Here is a 12,350-nt window from a genome sequence, read left to right as displayed (position 1 = left end):
TTATTATTATTATAAATACATGTGATAGATGCATGTGGATGATGGAACCTAGCACATGCGCTACGTGACATGCATTACTGTTTGTGCATATTGTTCGGATAATATATCCAAATATCAAAATGTCTTTGCTGTTGAGTGTCTAGGGATCTTTCCATGTTATCGATTAAGAAGATGATATGGTTCTTGTCCCCTCCCACCATCATTTTCCTGACTATGACTTTGTGTACGTGTCTCTTAAATTATTATTTATTTATTTATTTTCATATATATATATATATATATATATATATATATACCTATCTTGCTGCCTATTATTGTACTTGGAAGTGCAAATTCAAAAGGTAAAAATTCCATTTTTTGGGATATGGGTAGGGAGGCTTTTCTGTCATTTCATAACCCCCCCTAAAAAAAAAAAGAAAAAAAAAAAGGAGATCATGGTGGATCTTTATCGGTAGGTAATGGCTAGAGCTAGCAAGCAATATCTTTGCTTCATGGAAAAGGTGGGTGGGGAGGGGGGGCCTTCTACCATTTCATGATTTTGCTCCAACAAATTAATGTGAGAGATGTGAATGTGATTGAGATCATGTGCTCATATCAAATTTAAAAAAATTGAAAAGAGAGTAATTAGTAGTTTATGTGATTAAAAGACAATTAAGGGTGTCAATATATTAGGCTATTTAAACCCTAGCTCTTAAATATTTTTGGTCCAAATATCTTTCACGGTACGTATGATATTATAATATACATAAAAGAATATATATAAAATATCTGTAATTTTACTGGGAGGGTCAATTTGTCATTTGGCATGAAAAATATCACGCAATCGAGTGTGGTGTGCCAGTTTGAAGACAAAGGCTAGCTGAACATGTATATAGATGCAAAGGCTCTAGCTTGTGGTCCTAACATGCATGTACTATATGAATTATGTAGCCTTGTTGAAAACATGGTCAAATTTATTTTCCTAGTTCTGATTTATAGTGAAAGAAAAAGAATATATAAATTAATATATATGGAAATGTAAGGTCACAATTAATTGATTGCTTCATACAAAAACAAAATGACACCGTTTTTTAGTCCCACCCCATCTCTAAAAGCCACCTATAGGCTATAAGTACTGCTTATATAAGCAATGGTCCAAACTTGGAGAACTTCCCAAAGCGGATTTGGACAGCACTAGTGCTGATCGAGCCCACAAAAACACCCAGGAAAGGGGCTCGATCTTTCTAGATGTTAAAGATCGTCCTTCACATCATCACATGCATGGACTATTATTTAAAAATATTGTTTAATTCAACACGAAGATAGATATAGATATAGATATAGATATAGATATATAAGTGGTAGCAATGGAGCAAATATGGACTCCACGGGTAAAGCTTCTTTATCAAAGAGCTAGGAAAAAGGCACAGCGGCCCCATATATAGACCCCATTCGATCTGGACCTTCCCTTCACATGCCCTAAAACATAATTTGCTTAATATATATATAGCATTATTCTTTTGGAGTTGGTTTGAGAGGCATATGTGTAGTTTTTTTCTTTTTCTTTTTGAATATATAGAAATAAAATATTTTCTTAATTTATATATATTATTTTATGTTCAACAAGAAACATTAATTGGAGATATATGGCTCTCTTTATAATTAAAGAGTACTTATTATATATATGCTGTTAACGATATTTGGTTAGGGTTTGTGGATGGAAACATAAAGTTGGTCAAACTATATATATATATATATATATATATATATATATATATATATATAAAACAAGCTTGGAAGTCTTGAAAGTTATGAATTTGGGTGGAAACAATTGGGATAGCCAGCTCTGCAACAGCTTATAAAGCACTTTAATTAGAAAAAGGGAAAGAAGGTTAAAAGCTTGAGATTGAGATTGACTAACCAATCAGTTGTTAAACTTGTTGGGAGTTAAAGGGAGAGAGAGAGAGAGAGAGAGAATAGAATAACACTAAGTCAATAACACAAACCAAACATCAGATCAAAGCTAGGCCAGCTGGGCTATGACTATGAGGCTATCGTTTCTGAAATATATATATACGGCCTCCACTTCATATATATATATATATATATATATATATATATATATAGATGTACGTGTGTGCGCAAGCTTTGACTACCATGAATCGGTCAAAGTTATTCTCGTTGGCCTTGCAAAGGCTGACTACTCGATCATAATTCAGGACAAAATGACATCTCAAGCTTTTTTGTGTTCGTGTTAATTAACTTTTTGAAATAAATGATGATTTAACAAATATATATACAGTTTTAATCTTTAATCTTTGTTATTTTGTTAAACCTAATAAAAAAACCCTTTAAATAGTTGATTTATAGTAAAACTGTTGGGCATGCAGCTTTCTGAAGTACGTACAGTAGGTGAATTAAGCAAACTGCTTGGACGTTATGAGACATGCATTGTTTTTAGTTAGAAGATTAATCTAGTGATGTATTGAATCGAATTAATAGAAAGTAATCTTAATTAGTTTATATAAAGCAACTTCATTCATGCCAATTATTGACAACCCCTCATTCCATCTCGATCATCATCTCAATTTATATATATATATATAATTTGAGAAATTAAGGTTGTAAGTTCTTGTTGGCTTAATTTGGTAAGCAAAATGGTGACCAAAAGTGCCAAGATTCATCATCCATTCAATTACCGTTCGGACGAGAAGAAGTGCCGTTCGGATGCTCGAAGAATTCTATTTTCCTCGAGAGCCTCGTCTGCAATCTCGTTTGCAATCCTGTCCGGACAAGCTCGATAAATAGGAATTCCCGAGAGCCTCGTCTGCAGTCTCGTCTGAACCCCGTTCGGACAAGTTCGATAAACAAGAATTCCCGAGAGCCTCGTTTGCAGTCTCGTCTGAATCCTGTCCGGACGACTTTTACTAAAAAGGTCATATCTTGAGTTTCAAGCCTTTGATTGGAGCAATCTTTGCGGCGTTGGAAAGCTAACTCAAGGATCTACAAAGACATATTTCACAAGGTTTAGCTAATTCCAATGTTTACTGGGTTAAAACGGGAGATAAAGAGAAGACTACGAAGCTGGGCGGAATGGCTCGTGTGCAATCTCGTCCGGACGAGATTGCAGACGGCCATGTGTTAAAAACACTTTCTGGCTGTGTTTTGTTGTCCCGTCCGGACGCCCCGTACCTGTAACAGTTTTAAATGAATATAAACTCTTTCCTAGGTCTAGGGATGATGGGGCTATTATAAATACACCTCTATAGGAAGAGAGAGGCACGAATTTCTGCATCTAGAATTCGCTTTTGTGTGCTAAGAGGGTAAAGTCTGTTCTCTCTCTTAGAGTGATCGTTTGTGTTTACTTGTTGATTGTTGAAGTGAAGTCAATCGGAGTTCCGGTGAAGGGAGATCACGTAGAAGGATTGTGCCAGCTGTCTCTGGAAAGGGCTACTGCGGTAGAAGGCAAGTGGGTCGCTTGTCTTATACAAGATCGTGTCAATTGCAAAGGTTTTGTAAGTGTGAACGTCTTGTAATCCTTTATTCTTTTACTGAGTTAGTTGATTTCCTAGGTTTGGCTGCCCCGGAGAGGTTTTACAATTAGAGAGTTCTCTAATTGGTTTCCTCTTCGTAACCAAAATATTTGTGTCTCTGTGATCTATTGTTCTACATATTTTGGTTGTATGACTGTTTAATTTTTAATTCTGCGTATTATTTGCATACACCTATTCAACCCCCTTATTGGTGTCATTTGGAGTCGTTTTTAAAATTTTCAATTGGTATCAGAGCAGGTTCACTCTGTTTGGATTAATTTCCTAAGTGAGATCCTAGACTCCTCATAATATGTCTCACACAGTTGCACCTAACTCACTTCCCGTCTTTGACGGATCCAATTATATGTTTTGGAAAATTCGTATGAAAGCATATCTCAAATCTGTTGATGTTTGGCATATTGTTGAATCTGGATGGACTAATCCTGATAAGGCAATTGCCGAATTTTCAAAGGATGAAAAGAGTGCTTCGTCCGCGAATGACAAAGCGTTAAATGCCATCTTCACATCTATCTCCATCGAAAAATTCTCAAGAATTTCTCGATGTGTAATAGCTAAAGAAGCATGGGAAACATTGGAAATTACTCATGAAGGAACTAAAATTGTGAGAGCTTCAAAAATTCAGATGTTAGTTTCTCAATTTGAAGAGATTAGGATGGAAGAGGAAGAGACATTTGATGATTTTTATTCTAAGCTTAGCACTATTAGAAATTCTACTATTAATCTTGGAAAGAAAATGAGTGATGCTAAGATAATAAAGAAAATCTTAAGATCTTTACCTGCGAGGTTTATACCTCAGATTACTGCTATACAACAAAGCAAAGATCTAAAGTCAATGAGAGTAGAGGAACTTGTTGGTTCTCTTCAAACATTTGAACTCATGTTACCTAAGCCCAAAAGCTCAAAAAATCTTGCTCTTAAGATCAAGGCTGCTAAAGGTAAATCATTAGTTCATTCTGATGAGGATTCTGGAGACGATGAAGAAATAGCAATTATTGCTAGGAAGTTTAGAAATTTTTTCAAAAACAATGGAAATTTTAGAAGTAGGGAATCAAAAAAATTTTGTGAATCCTAGTAATGAGGTTAGAGATAATTATGAAGGCAAAAATGATGAAAATCATAAAGATAAATTATCTCGTGGTCGTAAGTGTCATGAATGTGGTGGCATTGGTCATATTCGTGCTAAATGTGGAAATTTGATAAATTCAAAAGGCAAGGCCTTTAATGTGACTCAAAGTGATGAGTCAGACAATGAGGAAAAAGCTGAAAATTGTGCTAATTATGTAGCCTTTGGGATTTCTTATGATAGTGAACATAAGGCTAGTGAGTCTAACTCTCTAGATAGTGAACATGACATATGTGATAATGAATCAGAAGAGGAGGGTGATCTGCAAAATGCTTATAATGATCTGTATGTGGAATGCATTAAATTGAAGAAGTTAAATAAGCAACACTTGCAGAAACTCAAAGATGTTAATCTTGAAAATGATCGACTTTCTGTTGCTTTAACTGATTTACATGCTATTCATCATACTATGATGTCTGAAAATCACATGTTAATTGCCAAAGTGAAATCCTTAGAGAATGAGCTTAATGAATCAAGAAATCATCTGAAAACATTCTCTAGTGAAAAGCTAAATCACATGTTGCATAATCAGAAACATTCGTTTGATGGAACTGGATTGAGCTTTGATAAATCTGCTGTTTCTTCTACTAATGTTTCTTCTCCTTCAAAGTTAATTTTTGTGAAACCAATTTGTAAAGAAGAAAGCTTGACTAAGAAGAAGGAAATGTATCCTCCAGTTTCAAGAGGTGAGAAAGGTAAGGGAATTCTAATTGGTTCCTATGTGTCTCGTTCTACACCGAGACGTGCTCATATGCCAAGGAACCAACCTCCTCAAAGGTTCATTCCTACATGTCATCACTGTGGTAAGATTGGACATATTCGCCCTAATTGTTTTCAGTTGAATAATCATGAGTCAAAAAGAGACTATTTGCATTCTGGGGATAGTCATGAGGAATGATTCAACATGCTAAGGGGTGTTATTACCCAGTTAAATGACTTGGACAAGAGTCGCACTTCTGTTCCCAAAATGAAGAAAGTTTGGGTTAAGAAGGTTGATACCGTTCACCCGTTGAGGGGGAGTGGTATTGGATTCACCTAGTTTAGGTGCGCACATTGCATGCCTAGGACAGACTTTGCTTATATATATATATATATATATATATATATATATATATATATATATATATATTTGTGTCCTAGTGTCATAGTTTGTTTTGTTTTGTTTAAATTTTTGTTGTTGTTTGTTTTTGTTGTTTGTGTTTTGATTCTTTTAACATGTTCTGTTTTGAGTTCATTTAAAAAAAAAAAAAAAAAAAAAAAAAAAAAGACAAAAATATTTTAACTTGGTTGTTTTTCTTTTCTCTTTTTTGTCTTATGTACCCAGATAGTCCATGAATTTCTCATGTTGCTTTCATAGATTTAATTCCTTACATCTTGGAATATTCTAAATATGCATGAGATAAACAATTGTTTCAATGGACTTGTTTTTGTGGTTATCTAAAGCTTGAGCGTATGTGGTACGTTTTACCTATACTTAATTCTTACACACACTTGAGCTTAATTTGAGGAAATTTTTTAAAAGTGAGGAATGATAGGTAACTACATGAGGTGTTTTTGACTAGTCATATTTTTTTTCAAATTGACCATATGTTAGTTGAACCTAGGGCTTAAAAGTTCCTGCATTCTTTCTTTTGTATAAAGCACCAATTGTTTAAAGACACTCTCTCAAAGAGAAAAAGAATCAAAATAGTGAAAAAAAAAAAAATGTTCCTTATGGAATTTAATTTCACTGTGTCAAACTTGTGTTATTTTTTCAAAAGAGGATTGTATTGGATGAGAGTGGCTAGGCCCTAGTATGATAAGGTTTGACTTTTGATTGAATTTACTTGTCAAAACCTCGTGTTGGTGAAACTTTCTCCTCTTTTGTAAACTGATATTTTTTCTCTCATTAAATGGCTTACACACACAACACACAAGCATGGGTTGAATGGATCATTTTTTCTTGGCTTGGGTTAAACAATATGAGTTTCTTGCCAGTTCTAGTCTCATGTATATTTTGCATATTTGGAGTATGTTTGAGATATTCATTGCTAAAATACATGAGTTGTTGATGTGTGTATCATGTGTGTTCATTTGACTTTTGAGGGGGAGAAATTTTTTTTTAAGTTTCTTGTTGATTATTAAGTCTTATATTGAGGGGGAGTTTCTGTTATTCATGATCTTGTTGTCTTCTTCATGCGTTTTCCTATATGTGATTATGAATGTTTGATTATTGTTTTTCCTGTTCCACATATGCCTTGATGGTTTTGTGTTGAGTGTTTCAGGAAACATGATACCTTTTGTCAATTTGTGACAAAAAGGGGGAGTATAAAAATTGGGGAGATGATGGTGACTCGTCCGATTGATTTTGTCACCGAATTGCCAAATGGGGAGTTTGTAAGTTCTTGTTGGCTTAATTCGGTAAGCAAAATGGTGACCAAAAGTGTCAAGATTCATCATCCATTCAATTACCGTTCGAACGAGAAGAAGTGCCGTTCGGATGCTCGAAGAATTCTATTTTCCTCGAGAGCCTCGTCTGCAATCTCGTTTGCAATCCCGTCCGGACGAGCTCGATAAATAGGAATTCCCGAGAGCCTCGTCTGCAGTCTCGTCTAAACCCCGTCCGGACGAGTTCAATAAACAAGAATTTCCGAGAGCCTCGTATGCAGTCTCGTCTGAATCCTATCCGGACGACTTTTACTAAAAAGATCATATCTTGAGTTTCAAGCCTCTGATTGGAGCAATCTTTGCGGCGTTGGAAAGCTAACTCAAGGATCTATAAAGTCATATTTCACAAGGTTTAGCTAATTCCAATATTTACTGGGTCAAAATGGGTGATAAAGAGAAGACTACGAAGCTGGGCGGAATGGCTCGTGTGCAATCTCGTCCGGACGAGATTGCAGACGGCCATGTGTTAAAAACACTTTCTGGCTGTGTTTTGTTGTCCCGTCCGGACGGCACATGTTCCCGTCCGGACGCCGCGTACCTGTAACAGTTTTAAATGAATATAAACTCTTTCCTAGGTTTAGGGATGATGGGGCTACTATAATTACACCTCTATAGGAAGAGAGAGGCACGGATTTCTGCATCTAGAATTCGCTTTTGTGTGCTAAGAAGGTAGAGTCTGTTCTCTCTCTTAGAGTGATCGTTTGTGTTTACTTGTTGATTGTTGAAGCGAAGTCAATCGGAGTTTCGGTGAAGGGAGATCACGTAGAAGGATTGTGCCAGCTGTCTCTGGAAAGGGCTACTGCGGTAGAAGGCAAGTGGGTTGCTTGTCTTATACAAGATCGTGTCAATTGCAAAGGTTTTGTAAGTGTGAACGTCTTGTAATTCTTTATTCTTTTACTGAATTAGTTGATTTCCTGGGTTTGGCTGCCCCGGAGAGGTTTTACAATTAGAGAGTTCTCTAATTGGTTTCCTCTTCGTAACCAAAATATCTGTGTCTCTGTGATCTATTGTTCTACATATTTTGGTTATATGACTGTTTAATTTTTAATTCTGCATATTATTTGCATACACCTATTCAACCCCCTTATTGGTGTCATTTGGAGTCGTTTTTAGAATTTTGAAAGGTGATTTATATTTGACTAGCGCTAGCTAGGCTGAAACAATCTGGCGTGATCACATGCTAAATAATTTGCTACAATAATATATATATAGACGTGATCTATATATTTTATTAGGGGAGAATCAACCTTAATTATATAAACTTTATGCCCATGCTTTGGTTTCCTAATAAATCTTATTTTAAAGCAACTTCACATATAATTAATGCGAACGGAAACGGTGCGGATTTTCAAAATTTAAGCATGACAAAAATCAGGTCAATCGTTTAAAAAAAAAAAAAAAAAATCAAACCCGAATATTCCAACTCGAATATAGATTAATTAAAATGAAACTATGATCTCCATATATAAGTGCCAAAATCTAATAAAATTGTTCGATCAAAGAGATTGTTGAAAATTGCTTCTCTATATATATACCTATAATTTATTTGAGATAAAATGTCATGTAAAATATTAATTAATGCATCCCATTGAGCTCTATATATAAGCTTGGATATTGGGCCGACAATGGGTGGCACATCAGATCACAAAATGCAAGGCTAGTCCTACTCGTTGGCTTTCTTTTTCGTCTCATACTTTCCAACCAAATAACACAAAAATTCTATTCAAAATTTGTGTAAATAGATAAATTAAAGGTAGCTGTACGTTTCACCAAATTTAGAGCCTATTTGAAATTACGTTTGAAAAATAGAGTTTTTAAGTCAAAAAGAGTTTTTGGGCAAAAACTGTTTTTTGGACCCTTAAAATTACTTTTAATTTATTTTACTAAACGAGTATTTTTTTATTCAAACGGACTTTAAAATAACTTTTAGACCCCTCAAACACAATCTCAAATAGGTCTTTAAAGCTATAATTGTAATCGTCCGCACGCACGGGACCAATTAAATGATATAAATGTATTTCTCCCTTGAAAAAGATTGAGCCCACGAGTACTCGTTGAAGATAAATGTTAAGTCTTCAACAGTCTAAAGTTACACGAGAGGCACGGGATGTGAATGAGAGGGAGAGTTTACTTAATTTGCTCATCTCTAGCCTCTAATTTCCACATTGAAAATCAAGCGACCCCGTGAGTTTAATAAATCACCATTATTGCCTGCTTTAGCCATATATATATATATATATATATAAAGAGATCGAGAGAGAGATCTAGAGATCTAGAGAAAAGTCTATGAATGAATTAGGCACTGCTTATAATAACATTGTTTGGTGGTGATGGGCAGCAATTGCTACCCAATTAGTCTGATTAAGATATTTGGTCTTCTGCGATACAGTTGGCTATGGCTGCTAACATCTGTTGCTCCATCGAATTGGAGCCCAAGACCTTGAACCAAGGGCAACTTAACCGTGCCAGGGTGGGTATATTTATCACTTTTATCTCATTTCTTTTTCACCCTTCTATTGCATTAGCTTTTATGCTTAGAATTAATGGTGTTTAATTTTGAGTTTTGGTAATGCAGGAAGTGGCTGCAGATGTAGCTCAGAAGATGGAACCAAATGAAGGGTCAACCATATTCATTGAGGTGTGTTTCAATAACGTTAACATACATTATTCAAATCAGCAATTGGATCTATAAGGGTCGTAAAAAATTTTTTTAAAAAAATCACGTACTAATTGTACAACAGTTTTATAGCATTTTTCTAAAATTTAATAATTTCATTTTTACTAACATGCTGCTTATTAATGCATGTGTATGGAGGGATCGAGACCATTGGAGGTTGCAGTAAAGGATGTAGAGCGATACATGGAAGAGGGAAAACAACTTCAGAAGGCTGTCGAGTGCGAGGAGAAGGCTCACAATATTATTGAACTACCTTCCCAATGCTCTTGCACTACTACCACCGTCGAATCCCCGGACCAAGTGAGGCTCAAGGAACCCCTTTCCGCCCCATTTTGAAACGGACATAAATTTCTTACAAATTAGCCTATAAAAATGACATGTGTTATTTAGCATGTAAAAAATATGTTATTTTATTTGTTGGTCAATATTGGTATGTATAAATTATATTTGTAAGCGAGAGTGATATCAAGAGTTGCAATAAAACTATTTCCTTATCGGATGCCGATTTTCTTGGCATGGCCATATGTGACACATGGTTTTTACAAGTTTGAACTAAACAAAACATAAAAGAAAAGCTGACCTACAAAATGAAAAAAAAAAAAAAAAAAAAAAAAAAAGGTTGGAGGGGAGGGGTATATTTTTTATAAGACTATATAATTAATTGCCATTGATGAGTGTTTGGATTTTAGGCCAGACTTATAAACCGTTATTGAGAATACTTTGAATTTTTTTGTTAGAATTTAACTATCATAAATAAATCGAAGATGGTGCACTTACCTTGATTCGTGGAATCCATTATTCTTGCTAAACAAATCTGCATCGGAAAAATTCTAGCAAAAAGAACAGATAATCCTTCTAAAGAGAAAGAGAATTCTGTAAGCATGAATAAGAGATGTGATCTCTCAGGCATATCTCCCACTTCGTCTTCTTTTCTTGGTTTTGTTCGTTTAGGAGTGGCAAGGACCCTCCCTTGTAGCCCCTTCCCCGTTTCCTTTGTTTGATTAAATTTTTTTTTTTTTTTTTTTTTTTTTAATTTTAAAAAAGATGTGATCTCTCAGGCATATATATATATATATATATATATAGAGAGAGAGAGAGAGAGAGAGAGAGAGATCGATCAACTGTTATAACTTTTCATGAAAGATTACTTCCCATCAAAAACTGTTGGGGTTATTCCACATCGGTTGTGAAAGGGGCTGGTGGTCACTTTATAAGTATGAGGAAAAATCTCACATCTTGAGCTAGCTTTTGAGGTTGAGATAGGCCCAAGACCACCCAACACTGGTATCAGAGCCCAGGTTTACCAACAAATCTCGGCCTAAAAGTTCACGGGAGAAACGGGTTGTCGCTGCTCCGACCCAGGGCCCGATGTGTGAGGGAGAGATTGTTGGGGTTATCCCACATCGGTTGTGGAAGGGGCTGGTGGTCACTTTATAAGTGTGAGAGAAAACCTCACCTCTTGAGCTAGCTTTTGGGGTTGAGATAGGCCCAAGACCACCCAACAAAAACATCATTTCATTGATACCCTTTCAATTAATAATAACTTCTATTAAGACCCATTTTAATTAGACTTTATATATCATGATCTCTTCAGCCTAAGTCCAAGTGTATCATTGTCAAATGTGGTCCACATCTGGCCTAATATTTCTCTAACATTTTTTTCCTAATGAAGTATTGGATTTTTTTTTTGGTAGACACTCGATTTTAGATGCATGCAATCCCTCCATCCTATATAATTAAGGGCAATCAATATATGGGCGCATAGTTCAACAATGGAGCTTGGGTTAAAATTGAGGCAAATTAAGCTTAGTTGCTAATGTTAAGAAGCATCTAACGATGCATTCCAAATGACCCAACGTACGAGAAACAAGCCATCCAGGGACGTACTAGGATCAAATAACTCCTATTTTTTTATTTATTTTTTTTTCAAGCAAAAGGAGATATTTGTATATAGATTATGAAGTTCTTAAACCTCTTCACACGCTCACAAACTTAAAAGAATAGAAAAAGGAACGAAGAAGATTAATATAGGTTAGTTGAAATTTGCATATTTGTAATAAAATTTAATTATTTGAAACAATATTTAAGTCACTTATATATGCATATAGAAAATGTTAATATATAACATATTTAAAACAATGTGATAGACAAAAAATGCATGTAGTTTTGTTTTCATAAAATATATAAAAATACTCTATGTTGGCAAAACTTCCAAATTTATATATTTGTTCATCCACATTTTGTGTTATATACTTATGTTTTTGTAAAGAATGACGATGGCGAAATTATTGATTTATATTAACATATTTTGGGTTTGTTGCTTTGGTCCAGACCTTTGGGTTGTGGATGTGAACGTTATCCTGACTTTCGGGTTGAGGAAGATGAGCTTTGGTTTAGGGTTCTTTACACTCAGTGCTAACTGTTGAGGAATAAGAACTACCTATGCATTGATTTGAGTCTGTTTGGCGTAGATCTGTTGTTTAATTTAAAAATTAGTCATAAGTTAGTGAATTTTGTTTGAGTCTGAAATGTAATACGTCATCTTTGACGCTTATAACCTTGTAACTTCGCCTATAGTTGCTTCAGAGCT

The 12,350-nt window shown here is 35.0% G+C and overlaps 2 protein-coding genes across 2 annotated transcripts; both read left to right on the top strand.

Moving 5' to 3' along the window:
* The first annotated feature begins 4,155 nt into the window (after window positions 1-4,155).
* LOC148584818 (uncharacterized) lies at window positions 4,156-5,991 on the top strand. The gene is made up of 4 exons (XM_088517304.1): window positions 4,156-4,594; window positions 4,632-5,029; window positions 5,189-5,351; window positions 5,981-5,991. Exons 1-4 carry the CDS (start codon window positions 4,156-4,158, stop codon window positions 5,989-5,991), a joined length of 1,011 nt encoding a protein of 336 aa, XP_088373430.1.
* A 3,377-nt stretch (window positions 5,992-9,368) lies between these two features.
* Window positions 9,369-10,229, top strand: LOC132188752 (uncharacterized). The gene is made up of 3 exons (XM_059603286.2): window positions 9,369-9,553; window positions 9,659-9,721; window positions 9,899-10,229. The coding sequence occupies exons 1-3, from the start codon at window positions 9,479-9,481 to the stop codon at window positions 10,094-10,096; spliced, it is 336 nt and encodes a 111-aa protein (XP_059459269.1). The 5' UTR covers window positions 9,369-9,478; the 3' UTR covers window positions 10,097-10,229.
* Window positions 10,230-12,350: the final 2,121 nt, after the last annotated feature.

Source organism: Corylus avellana, chromosome 6, assembly GCF_965113065.1.
Source record: "Corylus avellana chromosome 6, dhCorAvel1.hap1.2, whole genome shotgun sequence".
Taxonomy (NCBI): Eukaryota; Viridiplantae; Streptophyta; class Magnoliopsida; order Fagales; family Betulaceae; genus Corylus; species Corylus avellana.
This window is presented reverse-complemented; position numbering and strand designations above follow the sequence as displayed.